This window comes from Agelaius tricolor, unplaced genomic scaffold (genome assembly GCF_023055355.1).
Source record: "Agelaius tricolor isolate 1412-34295 unplaced genomic scaffold, bAgeTri1.0.p SCAF_16, whole genome shotgun sequence".
Classification (NCBI taxonomy): Eukaryota; Metazoa; Chordata; class Aves; order Passeriformes; family Icteridae; genus Agelaius; species Agelaius tricolor.
The window spans coordinates 10,120,635-10,141,849 of NW_027269276.1; the positions used below are offsets into that span (position 1 = coordinate 10,120,635).

At 37.0% G+C, this 21,215-nt stretch overlaps 1 protein-coding gene across 1 annotated transcript in view; it reads right to left on the minus strand.

The window, feature by feature from the left end:
- Positions 1–21,215, minus strand: part of TRPM7 (transient receptor potential cation channel subfamily M member 7) — a 50,941-nt gene that overhangs the window by 18,436 nt on the left and 11,290 nt on the right. The window contains exons 2-18 of the mRNA XM_071441434.1: positions 13,652–13,731; positions 12,185–12,223; positions 11,540–11,738; positions 10,462–10,675; positions 9,818–9,942; positions 9,051–9,222; positions 8,059–8,233; positions 7,187–7,310; positions 6,561–6,633; positions 6,183–6,283; positions 5,187–5,321; positions 4,356–4,409; positions 3,644–3,784; positions 3,036–3,170; positions 2,133–2,413; positions 1,440–1,668; positions 53–208 (exon numbers count right to left, since the gene is read on the minus strand). Coding sequence (XP_071297535.1) covers positions 53–208; positions 1,440–1,668; positions 2,133–2,413; positions 3,036–3,170; positions 3,644–3,784; positions 4,356–4,409; positions 5,187–5,321; positions 6,183–6,283; positions 6,561–6,633; positions 7,187–7,310; positions 8,059–8,233; positions 9,051–9,222; positions 9,818–9,942; positions 10,462–10,675; positions 11,540–11,738; positions 12,185–12,223; positions 13,652–13,731 — 2,433 coding nt within the window. The remainder of the gene's footprint in view (positions 1–52; positions 209–1,439; positions 1,669–2,132; positions 2,414–3,035; positions 3,171–3,643; positions 3,785–4,355; positions 4,410–5,186; positions 5,322–6,182; positions 6,284–6,560; positions 6,634–7,186; positions 7,311–8,058; positions 8,234–9,050; positions 9,223–9,817; positions 9,943–10,461; positions 10,676–11,539; positions 11,739–12,184; positions 12,224–13,651; positions 13,732–21,215) is intronic.

Genomic DNA, 21,215 nt, shown 5'->3' on the forward strand with positions numbered 1-21,215 from the left:
ATTATTTAAGCAAGGAATATTGTTTTTAATATCTCCCTCTGCCCCACATTACCATAGGTATTTCATCCGCTGCAGTCTGGAAGTTGTTCTCACTGTCATCCATTGCCATTTGATGTGCATCTTGAGACTGAGGAATATGTGACATTTCAGCCTTGGTCTTATATTCCAACAGCAGTATAGCAGGAGGGAGTAGAATACTCAGTATCACCTGGAAAAGATGAAGACTAAGTGTAAATAGTTCACAACTCCACTAAAGCATCAGAACACACCAACACACAGAATAGCCTTTGGAAAGGTATTATCTAAATTTCACTTGCTTGCTATTGAGGGGAAAAATGTAGAAAATAATTAGTTGTTATTACTTGTATATACACCTAAGAGCTTAGGGTCACACATACAGAGTGTTTCTTGACTTGAAGACATAGGAAATGGGAAAAACCAACAAATTCCAAAATTCAAAGCTATTAGAAAGAATGTGTTCCAAGCCTGAAGAGAGAGATGTTCTGTTCACACTCTGTTATTTAATCCACTCCCAGAAGCTTTGGAACAGTGTATTGCTAAAGTGTATTTTAAAAGCCTGTACCAGATTGTCATTTGTGGGGGGAGAGGGGAGTGGTGTATGTTTTGTTTGTTTGTTTTTTTCAATTTATGGTAAAAAAATGAGCTAAGGTATAGATGAAGAGAGTAAGTGAAAGCTATTTACTGTCATTAGCCTCTTACAAAGCAAGCAAGAAAATAGTTAATCAGTTATAAAAGAGGATTTTAGTAGGTCACAAGTTAAATGATGCTTGTAGGTATTTTGTAGGAAAGTTTTCTTTCATTTTATTTCTAGCAACAATTAGGTTTTGGTACCTAATTTCTCAAAGAAATATGCAACTCCCATTTTGGTTCAATTGAGCTATATCAATTATCTCTGTCTAGATCATAATTGATCTATATCACACAAAGGGCACCACTGGAAAACCTGTCCCCGATTTGCTGTTCTTTGCCCTGCTTTTGCTCAGTTCCTCCAAAATAGGATATTCACAAAGCTTTTTTACATCAAGTCTCACGAGCTCCCTGTAAAAAGCCAAAATGCATGAAACTACAGTCTTACAACAGGTTTTCCATCTGTTAAGGATTGTTACTACTATGTTTTTAGTAGTGGATTAGTATTCACATGATCTCTTTAAGCCTCTGATTAAAGGCTACTTGCCTGGTTTTTGCCTTCTATATTTCTGTACCTTATTTGAAAAGATAATAGAGTGTCAAAAGAAGCAAGTTTACAACAAATATTCCAGTTTTGATCATGTTATAGGAGACTGGTTTACAGGATTTATTAATAAAAGCTATAGTTGTGAAAGCTTTACACTAACAGCATTTAAACACACACTTTTCTTCCCTTTAAACATAAACTCCACTGACCATTTTTTACATGAATAAACTGCAACAGTGCTTACTTTGTACCACGAATTCTTCCTCATGTTCAGCCTCCCCATCCACATATCCGACAGCAACATCTGTGTGCAAGTGTGTGCTACAAACGGACGGAGCCTCGAGGACACGGCCAGCTTCAGGCAGGTGGAGTTGCTCCAGTTCTTAAGTTCGTACGTCAGTAATTTCATGGCCATAGTTTCATCTTGTCGGAAGGACTGCTCTAACAGCTCAACTGCCAGCTGACCAAACTCGCTAAAATGAAGAAAAAAACAACAAAACAAAAGATAGTATCTATAGAAATTACCATGAGTGAGGTTTCTTGCACAAATTCCCAACTTGCATAACTTGAAGGGACTATTATTTGTCCCTTCTGTACAGATATGCTGTAATTTGTAACCACAATACATCAATCTATGACTTCTGTTAAAAACATATGCAAGCTAAAACAGCTATTAAAACGTGCACAGAAACTACACAGAAGAAAACGGCACACTGAGTTTCCTCCTAATTTGACTATAAATCAAGTCTTTTAACAGCCTTCAAGAAAGAGCAATATCTGATATAAAGCTTCTACTAGAGTTCCACTTAAACCTTTTTGCAAAACATGATTGTCTTCAAGTGTGCTAACAGAAAAATTTGCATTTTGTTCATAAGTAGCCCACTACTTTTATTGCAGAGGTCCAGAAAATATTTTGAACAATAGGACTGTAACTTACTTGGAATACTGTTTCAGTTCTTCAGAAGTATCATCAACAAGGTCACTTTGTTTTGCCTCGTATGCCATGGACCGATAGACTTTGCAGGCCACCAAGGCTTTGGCCATGGACTCCTCGCCGTGCTGCCAGAAGAAAAGAGCCATCTTCTGCCTCTTCATCAGCACTGCCCACAGCAACAGCTCGTTCAGAGGATAAGCAAAACGCCTCGTTTCAGGATCATCTATGTCAACTATTTCATCTTTGGTTCTTTTCTTTTTTCCCTCTTCTGCACCAGTGTCAATCTTGAAAATAAAATCACGAAGTCACATTTTAAATTGTTATATTTGGTCATTATGTAAATTGAAATAAAATGCTGAGTGATCCAATACCAGATTATAAATAATTATAAAAGAAAACAGAAAATTTTTGAGAACTTGAAAAGCAGCTCGAACTTGTGTTTGAAAACTTCAGTTGAGTAAAATTCATTTTAATAACTGTGAGACTGAATTAATTTGAATCCTAGATCAATAATATATACCTACATACCTACTAATATACCTACATACAAATAAAAAAATTCATGGAAACTGCTTGTAGTAGTAACACATGGCCAAATCTTGCCCTATCTACCAAGCCATGTGAGTCCACTTACTTCATTACTACTCTGTCAAAGATAAACTTTCTGGTCCCTAACATATCAAAGCTTATCCACAAGACTCCTATACAGAAAGATAAACACCCTTTACAGAATCCTGTAAAAAAGCTGCAGTTCAGAAACAAGTACAAAAGCAAGGTTGAAATTCCAGCTTTGCCAAAGTCAATGCAATTGCTGCTACTCACTCCAGTGGCACTTGGGTTTCCAGCAGGCTCCCCACTCTCAGCTCCTTGAAATAAACCCCACTGTGCTCCCCTCACAGCGCTCACCTTTGGTTTGTACGGCTGCGCTGTTTTGATGAAATGATTGTGGCGCATTTTTTCTTTCTTGTCTGCCCTGTTACCAAAAGACTCATGGCTTTTACACATCTGAGGAGTGGTACTTGAAGGATTTCGCCCAGATCTCTGCAACAAGGAGAAGGGGTTTGGTTATTGAAACATGGATGAACATAAACAGAACAACAAGAATTCTCACTGGATATTTAACATGGATTGTTGTTTGTTTTCATTGCTTTTAAGAAGTCATGGGCAGTTACACTTGTTGGTTAGTGTAGCTTGCACAAGAAGCTAAAATATCTGCATCTCAAGCCCTTGTGAATCTGCATGTGTACTGTCCTTTCTTCCCCTACAAGCAGGAAAAGAGGAAATCACAGAGAAGGAATTAGGATATACTAGAACAAGGTTGAGGAGAATAAACCCTGTTGTTTGCCCTCAATCCCAAGACAGATCTCAGCTGCCCTCATAGACCTTACTACTGCATTTAAAATTACCAGTCCATTGACAAGAAGAGCAAACCAAAATGGGTTCAATCATTGTACAAAACACAAAGATTTGGGATTTTCAGCTGGGAGCAGATGGCTGTTCCCACGTGCACGTACGCGGTTGTTCCCGCTGAGGCTGTTGTATATCGCTCTAAAGCGCTTCCTTGTGTACGTGCATCTGTAGGTTCCTCCCATCAGATACTCAATAACCAGTCCCACATCAATCAGGTTGATTTTATATCCTGGAGGAAGATTTCCCTAGGGATACAAAAGGTATTTTTACTTTTTCAATGTATAATATTAAACTTGCTTAGAGTGTTTCTACATGTTTTATCACAGCTCTAAATAATAATTTTTTAAAAAATAAGCCTTTCATGATAAAAAAAAACCCTCCAACATAAAACCCAAAAAGCATCTATGTGACTCAACAGTTATTATTTTAAAGAAAGACCAGGTTATACCTTTTCTACATTAACTCCCCTAACAGAACAGATACTCATTCCATTGGTGGGGGACGCACTGGGGGTTTTTTGTCTATTGTTTTAACAGCCAAAATTTCTCCATGCTGGAAGCATCAGCTTTCAACCCCCCCAAGAAGGAAAACAATCAAAAGAAAAATGAAAGACAACACTCTGGGTTTAACATCTTTTAGGCAGCAGGGCACCAAGCATACAACAGAAATATTGAAAACTACCAAAATGTCTGCAGAGGTAGGTTAATACTTAAAATAAAATTCAATTAATAAACTGCAGCTGAAATTGATAGTCAAACACAAGAAATTAACAAAAAATAACTGCTAGTTTGACAGATTTTTACATGGAGACCATACCTGCTTGACGTCCCGAACAAGATGAAATAGTGTTGGGTTGGTTGGGCCTTGTTTCTTTATAACAAAAGAGAGGGAAAATTTGGAATGAGACATTAGCATGCAAGAGCAGCACCATAAGAGGTTAATTTTAAAAACTAATTTAGAATATAAAAATATAATATAAATAAATAAATAAACTTCTCAAGGAGGCTTCTCTACAGAGCATTATTAGCTAAAGAATTCATTATTTTTTTCTTTTTTTGTCCAAGCAGATACTGAGACTGTTAACACAAATCTAAGCCATATTTGTGTACTAATCACATCGGCTAGTTTTTGCTGGAAGGTTCTTAGTTCTGACTTTGGATACTGTTATCAAAATTACCTTGTAATTCTTAGTAACAAAATTTTTCTAAGTAATAATTATTACTATGCAGGTTGACAAATTAAACTCTTCCTAGAACTCTTATGATGTTAATGGCTACAGACAGAATCCATCCAATGAAGCCCTATAGATCTCAGATTCTGGGCACAAGTTGCACCCACGTCACTTTCTCTTGTTCTCTTCCCCACTGTGTTTTGCACACTTTGTGTCCACAGAGCTGCAATTTTCCCTTTAGTGTCTATCCCCACCATCATACACAGATGAACACCCTGCTGACAGACCATTCTGGTGCTGTTGGTGCTGTGCACAGCATCCAACACCATCCACGTCCCAACTCCAACCTCGTGCCCAGGAGCCTTCCCTACCAACACCCCACAACCTCCAGACTGTTGCACACGAGCCAGGACACAACAGGCTGAGCAACTAAAATACTGCTCTAAAAGTAGCTTAAAAAGCAATCATTTACTTACTGTGTTATAAAGTTCTTCCAGCCTGGGAATTGTAAGAAATTTGTGCATGCTTACTCCATTTTCAATCAGAAGCTTCACAAATGCAACTCTGTCCATCACAAGGGCATCCAGCATAGCCTGTTCCAGGGAACCAACCTACAACAAAGAAGCAAAAAGGTGGAGCCTAGAGAGAGCCAGTAAAAAAGCAAACTAAGATACTATATCAACCTTCTTCATTTAGAGGGCTGGAAAAACCTTACATGTCTGTAAAGATGTCACCCTCTGCTCAGAGTATCCCCCGAACTTCACACAATTACAGGATGGGAGAATACCCTGAAGACTTGAACTGTTCTGTAGGTACTGCCTACTGAGACAGTGGGACTAAGGAAACATTTAGTTTAATATAATTGAGGTGTTCTCATAGGCTGATGTTGGATAAAACAAAAAAAGACATAAAAATTCTAAAGCACAATTTTCTTCTAAGATGTCAGAACCATCACAGCAACCAACAAGCCTTACACAGTATGTACTTCTGAATGTACAATCAATAAGCTCATGTTTTATTTTTACACTACTAGGGAGAAAAGGCAAGAGCCACCAGGTAGTTCTTAAACTCATTTTCAAACTACAAAACCCAGACATTTTGTCCCTCCCTCAAAAGACACTGCAGTGCTGCCAATAGTGCATTTTACCAGATGCTTCTTAAGAACTTTCTAGGGCCATGCAACTGTAATGAAGAAGGAGCATCTGACTAACATGAATTCAGCTTCCACCTTTCATAATGTGTTTTCTCTGCTAGATATTCAGAACAGCTAGCACATTTCCACAATTTTTGGACCATTTTCAAATACAACAAAACAGCTTTAAGGCTATGCAGTACACCCAAATTACTGTCTCAAAATAAACATGTCAATATTCCAAGTCTCTGTCTACAAAAGTCAAGATTCATCCTTTACAGTAAAGTGTGCTTCTCTCTATTAGGAATTATCATTCTGCTTAATCCAGACCACTACATACCAGCCATTGTTGCCCATAAACAAAAACGTGATTTTTGGCTATGTCAACTCTGTCCCACGCAAGTGTAAGAACAAGCTGGTCAAATGCAGATGCATTCGTGCCTTAAGAAGTAAACACAACGAAGAAAATATAAAATTAATTATAATAGAAGAGAATAAATATTCTTTCTTCCTAAAAAGTCCAAAATCAAGCAATATACCACAAAATCATGCTGCATATATCATCATTTATGTCATGTTATAGCATTACACAATGAGAACACAGATATTTGCTTAAAAACTTACAATTCCTATTGGTATTTTATAAATCATACATCACATAAACAGTAATCAATAATAACTGGATGTTCCAAACGATCTTAAAAAAATTAAGTCTCACCTTTTAACAATGCTGTAAGTATTGCAACATCAATGTCCTGATGCTCATCTGACCCAATATGAAATACTGTAATCTGTCCAAAAAGGCAAAATGGGAAAAAATATTTAAAAGTTATTTTCAGGAAAAGGTGATTGGCTTCAGTCTTTTAAATCTTTTTCAATTCCTGACATAAAAGACGCCTCGTCTTCAATGCAACTTGGAGCCTGTCTATGTTCAACTTAAACTTTTAGTGTGCATTCTGTTTTGTTTTCCTAAGTGGGAATCTTCAACTAATTTGAACTTCTTTTGCTCCTATGATTACAATTCACTGCTCCCTATAACACAGTATCCTGTTTACCTCTCCAGTCCATTACAGATCATGAGATTAACCTGCCAGCAGACATGGTTAGCTGAACAAGGCATTTTTTTATCTCAGAACAGCACAATGTGATGTTCAAATGAGACACCAGTCCCTGAACTCAGGCTACACATTACCTCTATAAACTGGTTTTGCTTTAAGCATGCAGAGATACTATACCTTTATTAGTAGTCCTAACTAAAAGATTCAATAAAAGAAAAAAAATCATATCATATATCCACAAATGCATGCGCATTGCATAGAAAAGTTTATGGCAAGATCTACTCACAAGTTCTTTTTTTTTCATGCATTCCAGCAGTGTCTGAAACAAATGAACTGCTTCACTTTGACCAAAGTTAAATGTCTTTTTGATGGTTGAAATGATTTCAGGCTCAGCACCCTCAGGAACATTCCTGAGATTGAAACAAACAAACAGCAAAACAATTGTTTTAGATGAACAGTAATAACAACAATGCATTTAATTAGTTTCAACATGTCCATTCAAAGTCCTGCTATCTATAAGCTTATTACTGTTGCTGTGGCAAAACCTTGGGTAACCTTTAGAAAGAACTACAAGTTACTTAACTTACAATTCTATACTACTGCCTCCTAAAAGTAACTCAACTCTCACTTTTTTTCCCCACATTCAGTTCTGAGATATTCTCAACCAGAAGATTTTGACACAAAATAATAAGCAGTCACTCATCTGAGTAAGACACATTTGTGATCCTAGCCTGGACAAAGCTGTTTGGTTTACAGCTAAGTTAGATCCCTGCCTCCCAAGGTTCAGAGGCAGCCCCTGCAACAAGGACCCAGTGTGTTTAAGGATTTATGCAAGCCTGACAACTAACTAGAAATCACCAAATCACCAAGTACTGTGAGCCCAAGCACATCCCTTTTATTATTTGAAGCTACACTCAAAACAGGCAAGTGTTTTCTGCACTAAACAAAAAAAGCATTTGTACAGATTCAGGAAGAAATGGTCTCAAAACTTATCTGTGGATGACATAGGTAGGTGCCATGGATCTGTACATCTTGTCATTTATCTCTGTATAACAAGAACTGTCTGGACACAATCCTGTTCTGGGGTGGACCCACTGTGGTCCCTTCAAACCTGACCGGTTCAGTGCTTCTGTCCAGTCTGGCACTGCTGGCACTTACCCCCCCTCCTCTGTCTGCTTGTGAACATAGGCCAGGATGTCTGCAGCTCTGCCAGTTCCCTCACACACCACCACAGGCACTGGAGGGCTCTCCTGAAGGAAGTCTAGAACTGTCAGGATGACATTGGGACCACCTTCAAACACGAGGGCCACCACAGGCACGCCTTGGCCAATTCCTGGAAAATGGCAAAGATAAAACCCAGACAATGCTGTAAGTATACAGTGAACACTAAGGCCAGTTTTACATATTTAATAAATCAGGTTTGTCCTTTCTATTGAATCAACATTAAAATATTGTCCTCCAGACATTAACTGGTGGTAACGCACAGTTTCAAGCACTTTACGTTCTGGGCTGGGACACAAGCACTGCCAAGCTGGTCAATACAACAGGATACAGTCTACAAAACAGAAGAGATTCCTCACAGAAACATTCATGAACTAATGCAGAAAACTGAAGAATTTTTCTTTTTGAATTTCCTCTTCTAACTTCCCCCACTAATTTCCAAAGGTGACAACGCATACACAGTTTGAACATAGGTACATGGGAACCCTCTGCTAATGGTATGTATTGCAAGAGCATTTCTGTAAGGGTCAAAGTACACGTGTTGCTCCACAACTGGGAAAACACCATACTGCAAACTGTGAAACTGCCAGTGTCAAAACCATTCATTAATCAGACCAATCAGGACTTGGTGACAACACCATTAATTAATCAGACCAATCAGCACTTGGTGACAAGACCTGAAGTGACTTACATTTGTTTTTACAAAGTAAATAGACAACTTCATTCATAAGGGATTCCTCTGTGGTCCCAGAGAAATCAGAAATCTACCAGCAATAACTAGGGTACAGAGCAGCTGCTGAAATTCGCAATTTTAGACTTGAAGTATAAGCAAAAGTTTTAAATTATTTTATTTTGTCATTCAGATGTTTGGTGCAAACACCTTTTTCATTAAGCCATAGTAAGAGCCCTCAGGCACCAGAATTACTTACTTGCATGGATCCGTTGCAAATTAATAGTTTTTTCCAGTTCTCTTCGCAGTTTAACTTCTGCTCCATACTTTCCAACTGTTCCATCATCCACCAGAATGAAATGGGAATGGAGGTTATTTAGGACGTTTAGTTTACTTAATGGATTTAACAAGGTCTGATATGGAGCAACCACCTAAGTGCAAGCACACAACAATGTCTTTTACTTGCAAAGATTCACACTCGTTTCTGTGAAACTTAACTAGACACAAGAACTGGTGGCTCAACAAGAAGCACTGACACATATAAGGAAGCACTGACACACATAAGCATGCCTTGGATCAGGATACACCAACAGCTGCAGCTCTGAACTTTGTGCAGGGAAGCAGATAATTGTATCACTAAAGGATGCTGTTCTGAAGGGTAACTAAGATCCTTTGAAAAGGTGTCTTTGGGGAAAATTTGTGACTTCTGAAGACTCCAAAATTTTTCAACTTATTATCTTCTCTAAATGTGAATTCTCTGTAATACTTTAGCATATTTGTTACTTGATTCAATAGTATCAGTGGGGGAGGAAAAAGGATTGTACTTAAGAACAAGCTCCTCCTGTAGCACATTTGCATTTTGCAACTTGTTTACAGTAACCATCTTGCACAAGTCACAGATGTCAGTGTATCTTCATAGCAAAGCAAGTATTCCAACGATGCAAAGCAAGGGAAAAACATGCTCGAGCAGATGTGTCAGAAGTAAATGAGGTAAATCATTATTTCAGTTAGGTAATTCCTCCTTACATCTCTTCCAACAAGGTCGTTTCTGTTTTCAATCACTCCCCACGGAGCAATCCCAATAGTGCAAATCTTTCGAGATGATCTGGAAGCGTGTTCTCTTAGAGCATCACCAACATGTTTTGCAACACCTGTTCGTGCATAAAAAAGATTCCAGTGCATCTTACTAAGAATACAAATATTTATTTAGGTGTTTAACTGTTTTATTTAGATAATCAGGCCTTTAAGGACCTGGAAACTTACACACTACCAAAGAAAAGGCACCATGCTACATCTACTAGGAGGAAACCAAGTCATTCAACAAAACAAATATTAGCCCAGCAGGAACTAAAAGTTTCCAGCACATTACTGTACTTTTTAATCACATTACACTCTTCCTTGTTTCAAAAGCAAAGCCCAGAAAACAACCAAACAAAAAAAAAAACCAAAGCCCAAAACCCAGCCCCTCTATATCTTACTTCTCTTTTCAATACAAAACAGTAGCCCACTTTCAAATACATATGTTCAAAATGTATTATTTTAATTTCATTTGACCAAACTCATTCAAATATCTTTGGTTTAGGACGTAGCAATGCATCCTACATTAAATCTTTAGGCTCTTGTAAAACTGCAATCCAGTTAATTGTGCACAATCTTTGCTAGTTCCTCACCTGTATTCACTCCTCCAGTTATAATCCAGGCCCCTGTGGTCACTGCAGCTTTGATAAGACCTTTGCCAAGCAACTGTTTGATGCGTGGGTGAAGTTCAAATTTCTGCATGCCCCCATGGACAGATATAACAAGCTTTGGCAACTCCATCTGCCATTCTTTGAGCATAAGTTGCAGAATAGCTTCAGGCTTAGTGTCATAGGACAATCGCACATACTGCAGGCACAAGAACAGAGTTAAAAGGTTCAAATGTGTAAAAAGAGGAACCAGGATGCATTTCAGCATATTATCCTGAGCAAAGAGTTTTACAATTGCTTGGTTTTCCTTCCCTGTTCCTGTTGGGAAGGAAACCTACATTTTTTCAACAGAAAACTTCAAAACTGGCAACTTTTTAACACTATGTTTAACAGCATAAGATTAAGTAGATGGTTGATCAGCTACAATGCTGCCACATCTTCAGTATGAGCTACTGAATAGGGATGGGGACAACAGGCAGAAATTGAACCCTTTCTGAATAAAGTTCTAAATAACAAAACAACACTACTCCATTTAACTGGTTTGAGCAACCCCACTTGCACTCTGCAGAAGGAAGCAGAGATGAGAGTGGGCAGCCTGGTGTTTCTGTGCTCATAGAAAAGGGTTCACAGCAATTTTAAGCTACACTAAGTACAAAGGAACCCATACACTCCTATTAAGAACATGAAAGAACTGTGCCAAGGGCCCTTCTCTCACAGAGATGATCTGACCTGGAGCACTGGCCTGTCCTTGGGGTTTCTGCCAGCTGCAGAAGAACACAGCTCCCTCACTCAAGCACTTTGGTTTGACCACAGAGGTCACAGTGTACAAGCACTCCCTGTACCTGTAACTGCATAAGCTTTAAACAATTCCTACCACAACTAAAAATCTTTTACAAATAGAAATTAGAAAGAATTCAAATCACAACAAAAATCCTAGTGTAGAAGAAGGCAGTTGACTGGTTGGCTACAATAGAAGTATTAATATTTTCAGCCTTCAATTTCAGAAGTTGAATTAAGCATGGTGATAGTAAGAAAAAAAGAAACAACAAAACATCATACATGCCTTAGCCCTGTAAGAATGAGAGCCACCTTGAAAGTTGATGACACCATAAGCATCAGTAGAGGTCTGTTCTGTGTGTTTTTCCACGGACCATTCTTCTGTGTCCTGGTTGCAGTTTTCACCCAGCTTCACATCGGAGTATTTCATAGCCAGGCTGGCAGTGAAACAAGCGTGTTGTCTGACCAGGCGGCCACAGCAGCACCTGCACCAGGGACAATGCTTTGTAAATACTGCCATTGCAGGAGAAAAGAGCTGCCTTTATTGGTAACAGGAACAGAACAGATCTAGAAAGCAAAGATTCTAAACATTACATAAACCTCTCTTCCAGAGTGAGCCTTGTTGTCATAAATATTTACAGCAATAGTCAATTACAATACATATTATTATGCAAAATACTGAAGCTCACTAAGGCAGCAAGCTGGAGGCCAGGAGAAATTACTTCTTTGAAGCTGAGTAATTTATATAACATTTATAAATCTGTGACCTACTTATTGCAGACAGTTCTTTAAACATTAGTTATATTTATTTTACATCTAACCTTTCACCAACTTGTCACTCATAATATTGATCAAAACTTTGAAAACCCTATTAGGAAAGCACTTAATGAGAAAATATTCATGAATATTGTAATTACAAAGACCTTTTTACCTGACAAGTTGCTGACAAATCTGACATCCTGGAAGGCATCTGTAAGAAATATTTAAAGATATGACTAAACTTCTCACATAATTCACACAGTGAGCAATTCACCAACAACCATAGGCCATTCTTACAAACTGAAGGACAAACTGTGGTGGGAAAGTTGTAAAGTCCATTGTAAGCTACAAATAGCTTAAACTGAAAGGGCAAGTGTTGAAGACCATTCTGTTCCTTGTTAAATGCTCTGGAAATTTTAACAGCTTCCTAATTACTTTGTTTGCATTTGCAAATTTTCCATGTGCTGCAATTGTGGCTATAAATTCTAAAGGCTTCTCATGTCACATGATTTCAAGGAATGTGGTGAATTATTTACAATAATTTGAAAATTCTACAGCATTTAGTTCTTTTTCTGTTAATAAACAAAGTACTTAAATAAAAAATAGTAACCTGACCTAGCACAACAAAAGAGTTTTAAAGTGTTTTTTAAGGAAAAGAGTGAAATAGAATTTCTCAACCTCAGAAGAAAAGGGTTCTCAGCTGCTGTCACATATAGGAAGCTTAAGAAAAAAATGGTGATCTGAAATCCATAATTACAATAGTAAATATTACAGGGGGACAAAACTGCCTTAAAAATACCAATTTTATATCTATTTCCATTCTGTCTTTATTTTATCTGTGACACAAATGTCATGACTATGCATGTCAAACTCAATCACTGTAGGAACTCCTAAATTATACCTGTAACACTTGGTGAAAGTCAGCTAGATATACACTAGAGTTATCACTAACTTGCTTGATTTCACACCTCTAAGTTAAGATAAGGTAAAAACAGCATATGAGATATGCTAAATATTCTTAGCCTCAGCCTCCCCTCTAGAAATATACTTCCCCATTTTTCAGCCTAGTTTTTTTCTCCTTTAAGAACTTAAGGATGAAATATTATTACACATCACATGAAATCTGAACAGTTCCCATTTATCTGTTTTCCCTAGAACCAAGTATTTCTTCAGCATTTTTTTTTTGTGTAATTTTTTTCCCCACCCCAGTTCTTGGTTTTCTTTATTCTTTGAATTCTTCACTCCTTTTTTCTACACTGTCAGGTTGATTTTCACACCTCACCCTACACTTACAATGATGTTCTTTAAATTCCAGTGGAGGACGTCTCTATGAGACTCTCTGACTTCAGAAATGTCTTTTTCACACCCCCCTCACTAGAAACAGATCACAGACATCAGTAGGAGGAGTGGTAAGGAGCAGCAAAGGGAACAGGGGAACATTTTTTTGAGATTTCTGTAACGCCAAAGTACTTTCAGAAAAAGAAAAAGAAAATCCAACTTACAGAGCAACAATCTCCAGTCACAAAAGCACAAACCCAAGACAGTATTTCATACAAAAAACCAGTCCAGCACTCAAGAGAATACTGACTTTTTTAATATTAAAGAGCAGCAATGAGTTCTTGCATCATTTCTCATTTACCTGTGGGGGTCTTTTGAACTCGGTATAATATACACACACTCCCTCTTGGTGAAAGTATTTTCTATCCAGGATTTCTGGGACTGAAAAACAAAGAATTTAACGAATTATAAAATACAAATCACATACCTTTGCAATGAAAAAAGCTTTTTAGGGAAACAGGAGCTAGAATATGAGGGGTTTGCTCTCTCAAAAACTAACAAAACCATGTAAGACCTTATGAAAGCATCTCACCCACCTCTCCAATAGCTGAGACAAACAGAATCATTATGTAATTTATACATAAATCATTTAAAATTAGAAGTAATATTTTTCAAAGCTAAGATAAATAGCAAAATTTTAATACATAAATAAATATGTACCCAAAAAAACACCCCATAAACAATTTTAAGACACACTGTTACCCTATCTTGCTAAGAAAAAAAAAATCAGGTAAAATTTAAAAAAATTACCTGCACTAAACTGAGATAATACTAGTTTGATCTATTTCTCTCTTTAATGAAGTAAAATTTTCATCTTGAAATTGTGGGTGAGGCAGCTTTCTAACAACACAGGCAATCTTTTCAACTAGCAATAAATAGGTCATAACCTTTGGTCTTCATCAAGACACTTTTCATTCCAGTAAATAAAATTAATTGGGATCTCTGAACTGTGTTCTAAGGTTAAACTTGAAACATGTTCTGAAACATGAAATTAAGGATGTTCACTGCTTCAAATGCTTACTATTCTAATCACTGGACATAATTTCTTTCAGTTGCTTTAAACAACCACATGAACATTATCTCACATAATTATCTTAAGTTAGCTGCTAAACAACATCATAATGTGTAACATCTATGCCATGTTTCAGCAATACATTGGGAAAGACATTCAGACAGGACTTTAAGAAATTAAAAACATGAAAAAATCTTCGAATGCTAATTTGCATCTTATGCAACATCACTTTAAATCCTTACTGAGATGACATTAAAATTACTTCACTGCCTAACAGCAATGTGCTACATTTACCTTTAGAAAAATTTTATAAATTTCACAGTTTTATTTTACAAGAAGGGGAAAAAGACTGATGGATATTATTCACAGGTATCCAATCAGAGGTCTGCAGCAGTGATGAAGAAATTAAGATTTTTTTTTTTTAGATTATAAGAGAAGTTTAAGCAAAGATGGATGCATTTTTCACTCACTGCAACTTCAACATCAGTTTAAGATAATAACAGAGCATTACTTTAAAACTGCAGTAGTTTAAGCTTAACTCTGCAGATCCTGCAGAATATAAAAAGATACAGAAGAGTAATTCAATACTTAGATGTTTCAGCCAGCTGGCTAAAACCACACCTTGAAGCAAGAGATCACAGGCATAACACACTAGATGTTAAAATCCAAAGAATATAAACCACAAGCAATTGCGTCAATTGCTCCACGCAATATTGTTTTATTATTGAGTGGTTATCAAAGCTGGGGACAAGGAACTCTGGCTCACAATGTGCAAAACCACTTTTCATCATAATAATAAACATAATAAACACTTCCCAAAACAGAAAAGAAAAAACAAGGCCCCCAAAATAAAACAACTAACCACTCATCAATTTTTCTCTTAAAGAACGTAGTTTTAAGCCTTTATCAAGGATTTCTCTCAATTTTCCAACAGTGCAACTATTGTCACATCGCTACTATTTTATCAGTCACCCCAAAGTCACCCCAAGTCAGTTATTTATGTAGAAGAAGCTCTGTAAAGTTATTAAAACGAACGAGAAACTTCTTGGTAAAATTAGACTCCCTCCAGAAGCATGCCTGTATGCTAATTAATATTTATTGCAGAAGACTTTATACAGAATTTGCAAATTCCAGAGTCTTGCTTTCTTTTGAGAGAGGAGAAAAAAAAATTAAATACAAACCAAGAAGAGAAGAGAACTGAGTGAAAGACAATTCCCATAAATGGATAAAAATCACATTAAAAATGCAGGAAGTATTGCCTTTCATGTAAATAAGAACAATTATTACATAATCTTCCTGTGATGACCAGAAAAAGGAAGATGCTATGAGGACACTGTTGAGTATAAATTAGTTGTAGCAGTTACCTCTAAGAAATACTCCTCATCAGCTAAATATTAAGTTAAAATAGGACATCCAAATCTGAAGTCAAAAATCAATATGCAAGTTATCAGACTGTTTAAGAAAAATTGCCTACTCTTATTAAAGCTTTTTCATCATCTGAACAGGATACACAACCCCACCCCCAAACTGTTTCCAGTAAGAGGCAGCTCCTGCTGCTCCAAGTGCTCTGTTTTCCCAGTGTATTTTTAGAAGATGCACTTTACACCATGGTTATGGGTAACATGGGTCAGGAGCCTTTTAGCAAAAGGCACAAGTAACATCAACACAGAGATTTACTTTTCAACTATTTACTTTTTTGTTTTTCAAAATTGTGGAAGAAAAAAGCTTAGCTTCCCATATTCCTTCTTGTGCATTCTCAATCTCTTAAGCTAAATAAAACACTATTTTAAATAAATGCGTCCTCTCCCAACACTTTCACCAATACTGAAAAAACTCTAATTGCTATTTGAAACAAAACTTACACAAGTACTTACTGAACTACAAACTCAAGAGAACATGCCCAATTATTTCCAACTCCTGGAAGTATCTAAATGCCAAGATAATCCCATGGCCTTTTGTAGCAGGTGGAAGTTTTACCATAGCCATTTTATTATTAACTATATTTGACATAGCAGTAGCATTAGCACTCCAAAGCTCCAATAACAGATTATTTAAATGTACCTGCTCGAGATTTATATGTTATCTTTACTGAAATTCATACTGGATAACTTTAGCAAGTCTCTTTAGAGAATGGAATTTTTACCACAAATGATAATTTCATGTTTTGTATATAGCAGCTGAAAAAGAGAAAATTTAAAATAAGAGAAACCATCCCTGAAGTACAGTATGAGATCAGGTCTCAGAAATAAAAAACAACCCCCAACCACTCTCCTCCCTTCAGCTCATGTGTTTTTAAGAGCCTCTCATTTAATATATTAAAATAAAAGGACAATTAAGTTCTAGCAATTGATGCACAGCAATAGGGCAAAGCCTTATCAAGCCATTGAAATTCTCAAAGTTTATTCAACAGGTTTGGTCTGAATTATTTTCTCTATAGGAAGTAAGCCCGCCTGCTTGTCAAGATCTCAAAATGACTTCCATGATTTTGAAATAACATAAATATGGCAGGTATAAATAATATTTGTAGCTGGCAATCCTGAACTACCTCATGCACAAAGGGGTCCCAGTTTATTTTTTCCTTCCTCTTTTGTGATACTGTATACTGTTGTAAGATAATAAGTTACAATGTTGTAACGATGTTTGTTACAAAACTAAAATTTCACTTTTCCCAACTATATTGCCCTGGAGCCTGCCACAGTGCATACCAACCCAGCAGTTCTCCTGACAGTTTTTCAATAAAGCTCCCCACTGAATCAGCAAAGTGACCTGAATTAATAAATAATTTGCTAAACCGTGACCTTTTTGGAGGGCTGGTAAAGGGGATTTTAGTTACTGATAGCATAGACTGAGCTTCAAATTTAGAAATCATATCACTTTCCACACAGTCTCATATTTCATCTTTCAAATCTCTGCTTACACCATATGGCAGTTCAATACATGCAATACTTCCTCAAGGAAAAGATCCACCAATTTTATTTATCCTTTATTTAAAAACTAATATAGACTCTATATTGTTTCTCCACTGCCTCAGGTTTTCCAAAACGTTTATTTTCCATCTGGACAGAAGAAAATACAGGAAAGTTTTCAGTTTCAAGCCTGAGAACAAGAAGGCACAGTGGAAACTATGTGCAGCAGGAACAGTTGTGCTAGCAGTGCCGCAGAGCAGTCCTATCTGCCTAGGTCACTATAGCCAACCAGATAAATGTCAAAACATTTCTAAGAGACATACTGTACTAACAATGTCCTTTATCTTGTCTATTCAAGGAATTGTCCACTGACATTGTTCCAACATGAAGTTACTGCTTCTTATGTAACCATACATACCACAGCACTCTTCGTGACTTACCAGAGGATCTCTTATCTGAGAAACCCACTCCATTATCCAAGCACGTGCTACACCATGGGACTGACCTGTGATCCCTGCCCAGACAACCAGCCCCAGCCAGGCACTGGGCTCCTGCAGCTATAGCTGAAAGGCAGAAATTCCAGACAAACCTCTATCTTATTGCTTTTATGCTAGATACATTGAATAAAGCCAAACAGCCCTGATAAATACCACGTTCAATTAGGTTAATGCGTACCAAGTCGTTTAGAATTCAGAAAGCTTCTTGTGGGAAGAGAAGCCATAAATAAAATGCATCAAATGAAAAGTTTCAAGTATGTTTTAATAATGTTACAGAGCCTCCTCTACATCAATAGCTCACTGAAAAGATTTCTAGTAAGTGCTTCAAATCCTTAAGGCAGTAAGGACCACACTCCATGTAAAGCACCTGGACTTGTTTTTAGCACAAATTAACTGAATTACACTGAAAATGTGCACCCCAGGATGAGTTGAGTAACTAAGCCATTGTGTATGGGGTGCAGAGCTAGCTGAAAGACAGTTACATCTATCTACCAAAGAAAATACTTAAAATTCTATATTAAAAATGCCAGCAGAGCACATCTCAGTTCCTCAAGGAAATATTTATCACTTGAGTAAACTCTTCAAAACTTCAGCTAACTAAGCAAATAAGCAGATGGAAGGAAAAAAAAAGTTATATACTTTAATGCCTTATATTTGTTACCAGTTGTTTTAAACTCTTGGCTCCGTCAAACCCCAGGCATTTAATTTACTGGCTCTCCCTTCAATTTAAAGTTATATATTTCTATAATTTTAGTTTGGGGGTTCTTGTTTTCTTTTTTAAAAGAGGGGGAAGAAAACAAAGCATTTAGCCAGCTAGTATTATGAACTATATTTAAAAGACTCTTTGACACAGAATAACAGTGCTGTCTCTCCAGACAAGGCACAACACACAACAGAGCAGCTACAAAACTTGTTCCTGAATCTGTATCTACAGTATCAGTCAACCTCAATTTTCTGTACTAACTTCCATAGAAAGCATGGATATGTGCAATACTCAAAAGACAGAGGCTCAGATATTATCCCAATGCCAGAAGATATTTCTGCAGTGCTTTAAGGTGTCCCTGTGAAGAATGTCACCCTAATGACAAGGACTGTGCTTTAATCTTAATTGTTGTTTAACCCACTACTGATGAAACTTTTTGCAAGGATATTTTACCTGCTGCATCAGGATTACTTATTAGTCTATTCATTAGTCTAAAACCAGCTTCATTTACAAGAAGAAGTTGGTTCTTTTCTTTTTTCCACAAATGCATTGGGGCATCTCTAGTCCCAGAATGTGCCCAGCTCAGACAGACAGACAGACAGACCCATCATGCACAAAAGGGGTCCTGCTCTGAACAGAACAGCTCACCAGGCTTCACTGGACTCCTAAGAAAGCTAACAGCTCCCATTTTCTGGATTGAAAAACTTTTCTAGTGAAAATACTGCTAGAGTCCTGAAAATAGATTGTTTGACAGCAAAAAAAAATTACTGGGTTTACGTTAAATAAAAACTGTTGAAGCAAGCAAGGAAAGAGGGCAGTCAGAGAAAGCCTTCTGACAATTCTGCACATGGGAAGCAGATCTCAAGTGAGCCAGAGAGGAAAGATAAGAATCTTCCTCTCAATGGCTCCCTTAGTGCTGAAAACAAACCTTCAACAATCCTATTTTTTCTTAAACAGTTCAGGAGATTTGCTCTGAACAGATTTCACAGCAATCCAGGTCTGTAACAGAGCAGCTATTGTTTCATCAAGTTCTTCTCTGATGTAATGAAGCCACCACAGAACTCCCTGAGTCCACGTGCAATTCTGGATGCAAAGGGTAATCAGGATTTGTCAAAAGGGATTTTTACAGCTCTCTCAAACTTGAGGAAAATTATTCCAATCTGCTATTTGGAGAACAGGCTGGTTTTGAGAGAATTATTTCACTGTACAATTACAAAGCACATAATTCAGTTGTTTAGGGATAATATTTTTCTGCAGATTCATTTAATTAAGAATACCCTAAATTCATGAACAGAATTTAGCATTATGAGTTGGTGCCTTTTAACCCTGATGCACAGAATAGAATCCACAGACCTAATATTTTTGGTATATTTTTACTGCATTCAAACTCAACCAACTTTACCCATCTTTTTGGGAAAGTTGTCTTCTAACTGCAATACAGGTCTTTCAGTGGAAAACTCAGAGTAAATGACGCATATTTTAAAATAAATAAATTTATTTACTTAATAGATTAAGGTCTGTGCTGTTCTGCAGTTAGACCAGCCATAAAATTACTCCTATTTTTCAGAAAGTATTAGATTTGAAAATGCATACACCATCCACACAAGGCATAAAATAAATATTAATATGCACCTAGAAAATGTTTCACCACTGATTCTACAGTATGAGATAGCTCAGGTCACTATGGAATGAACCAGCAATTGATTTCAGAAGACAATCACGCACTGGTGTCATTTCAAAGTGGCTTTTTCTCAGCTGATGTAACAATAAACACCTTCAGGATAGTGCCCAACTATACCAGATACAGTAATTAAACTTGCCAGAACCAGAGACTCCCTGAGACTGTGTCAGCACAGCAGATGGCAAACTGTTCCCGAACATGCCTGCAGAAAAGCCGAGGGGAAGCAAGGAGGGAAATGCATTTTAATTTTTATTTTCCAACAGCTTTCATTGACAGAATTTGGAATTTTGGTAGGAAAAAGAAAATACAGCAGAAGGTAAACCAGTTTCATTGCTGTGAGCTGAAGTAAATTGATTTCTAAATAGTTTACATTTGCAGTCTTCCCAGCTAATGAAATACCAAGCTAAAAAATTTCACTCCTGCTAAAGAAACTATAAATTACTTCCTCTGAGTTCACAGACCAATCACATTTTGATGCATTCCATAAAATATTTCAAAGCATATACTGAAGTCATGACCTAGAAGCAAGAAAACAGTGAGTTTTCTAAGGAGATGAAAATAGTTCTTTACTCCCTAAAACTTAACTCCATGGATGAAAGAAAAGGATAGAGTGTGTAACTACAAGAAATATAGCTACAGCTTTTCAGCCAACTTTTTCACTCTTAATATTCACTTTGTTCAAAACAAAATAAAAGCCAAACAAAAAAATAATGGCAAAGTACATAGGAATGTCTGCAAGCCTGTCATACAGTCCCTGCTTCTTTCTGATAGGTTCCTAACTTAAAATCCACTTTTAATAATGTTGAATGACCCATATAAACCAACCTCAAATCTCTTGCATTTTCAAACATCCAACCTCCTTTCCCTTCCTTATGCACAGTGATACAATTGACAGTCTGCATGCTCCTCACCTCTCGCAGCACCAGAGATTTTGCTGCAGTCTGTGATCATTCTGACCCTACCAGATGCAGATTGCAAGCCTACACACTCTCTTAAATAGGAGCAGCAGGAAGGCAGAGTCAGCATTCCTACTCACCACACACACAGAATGGTGCCAAGTCTTTTT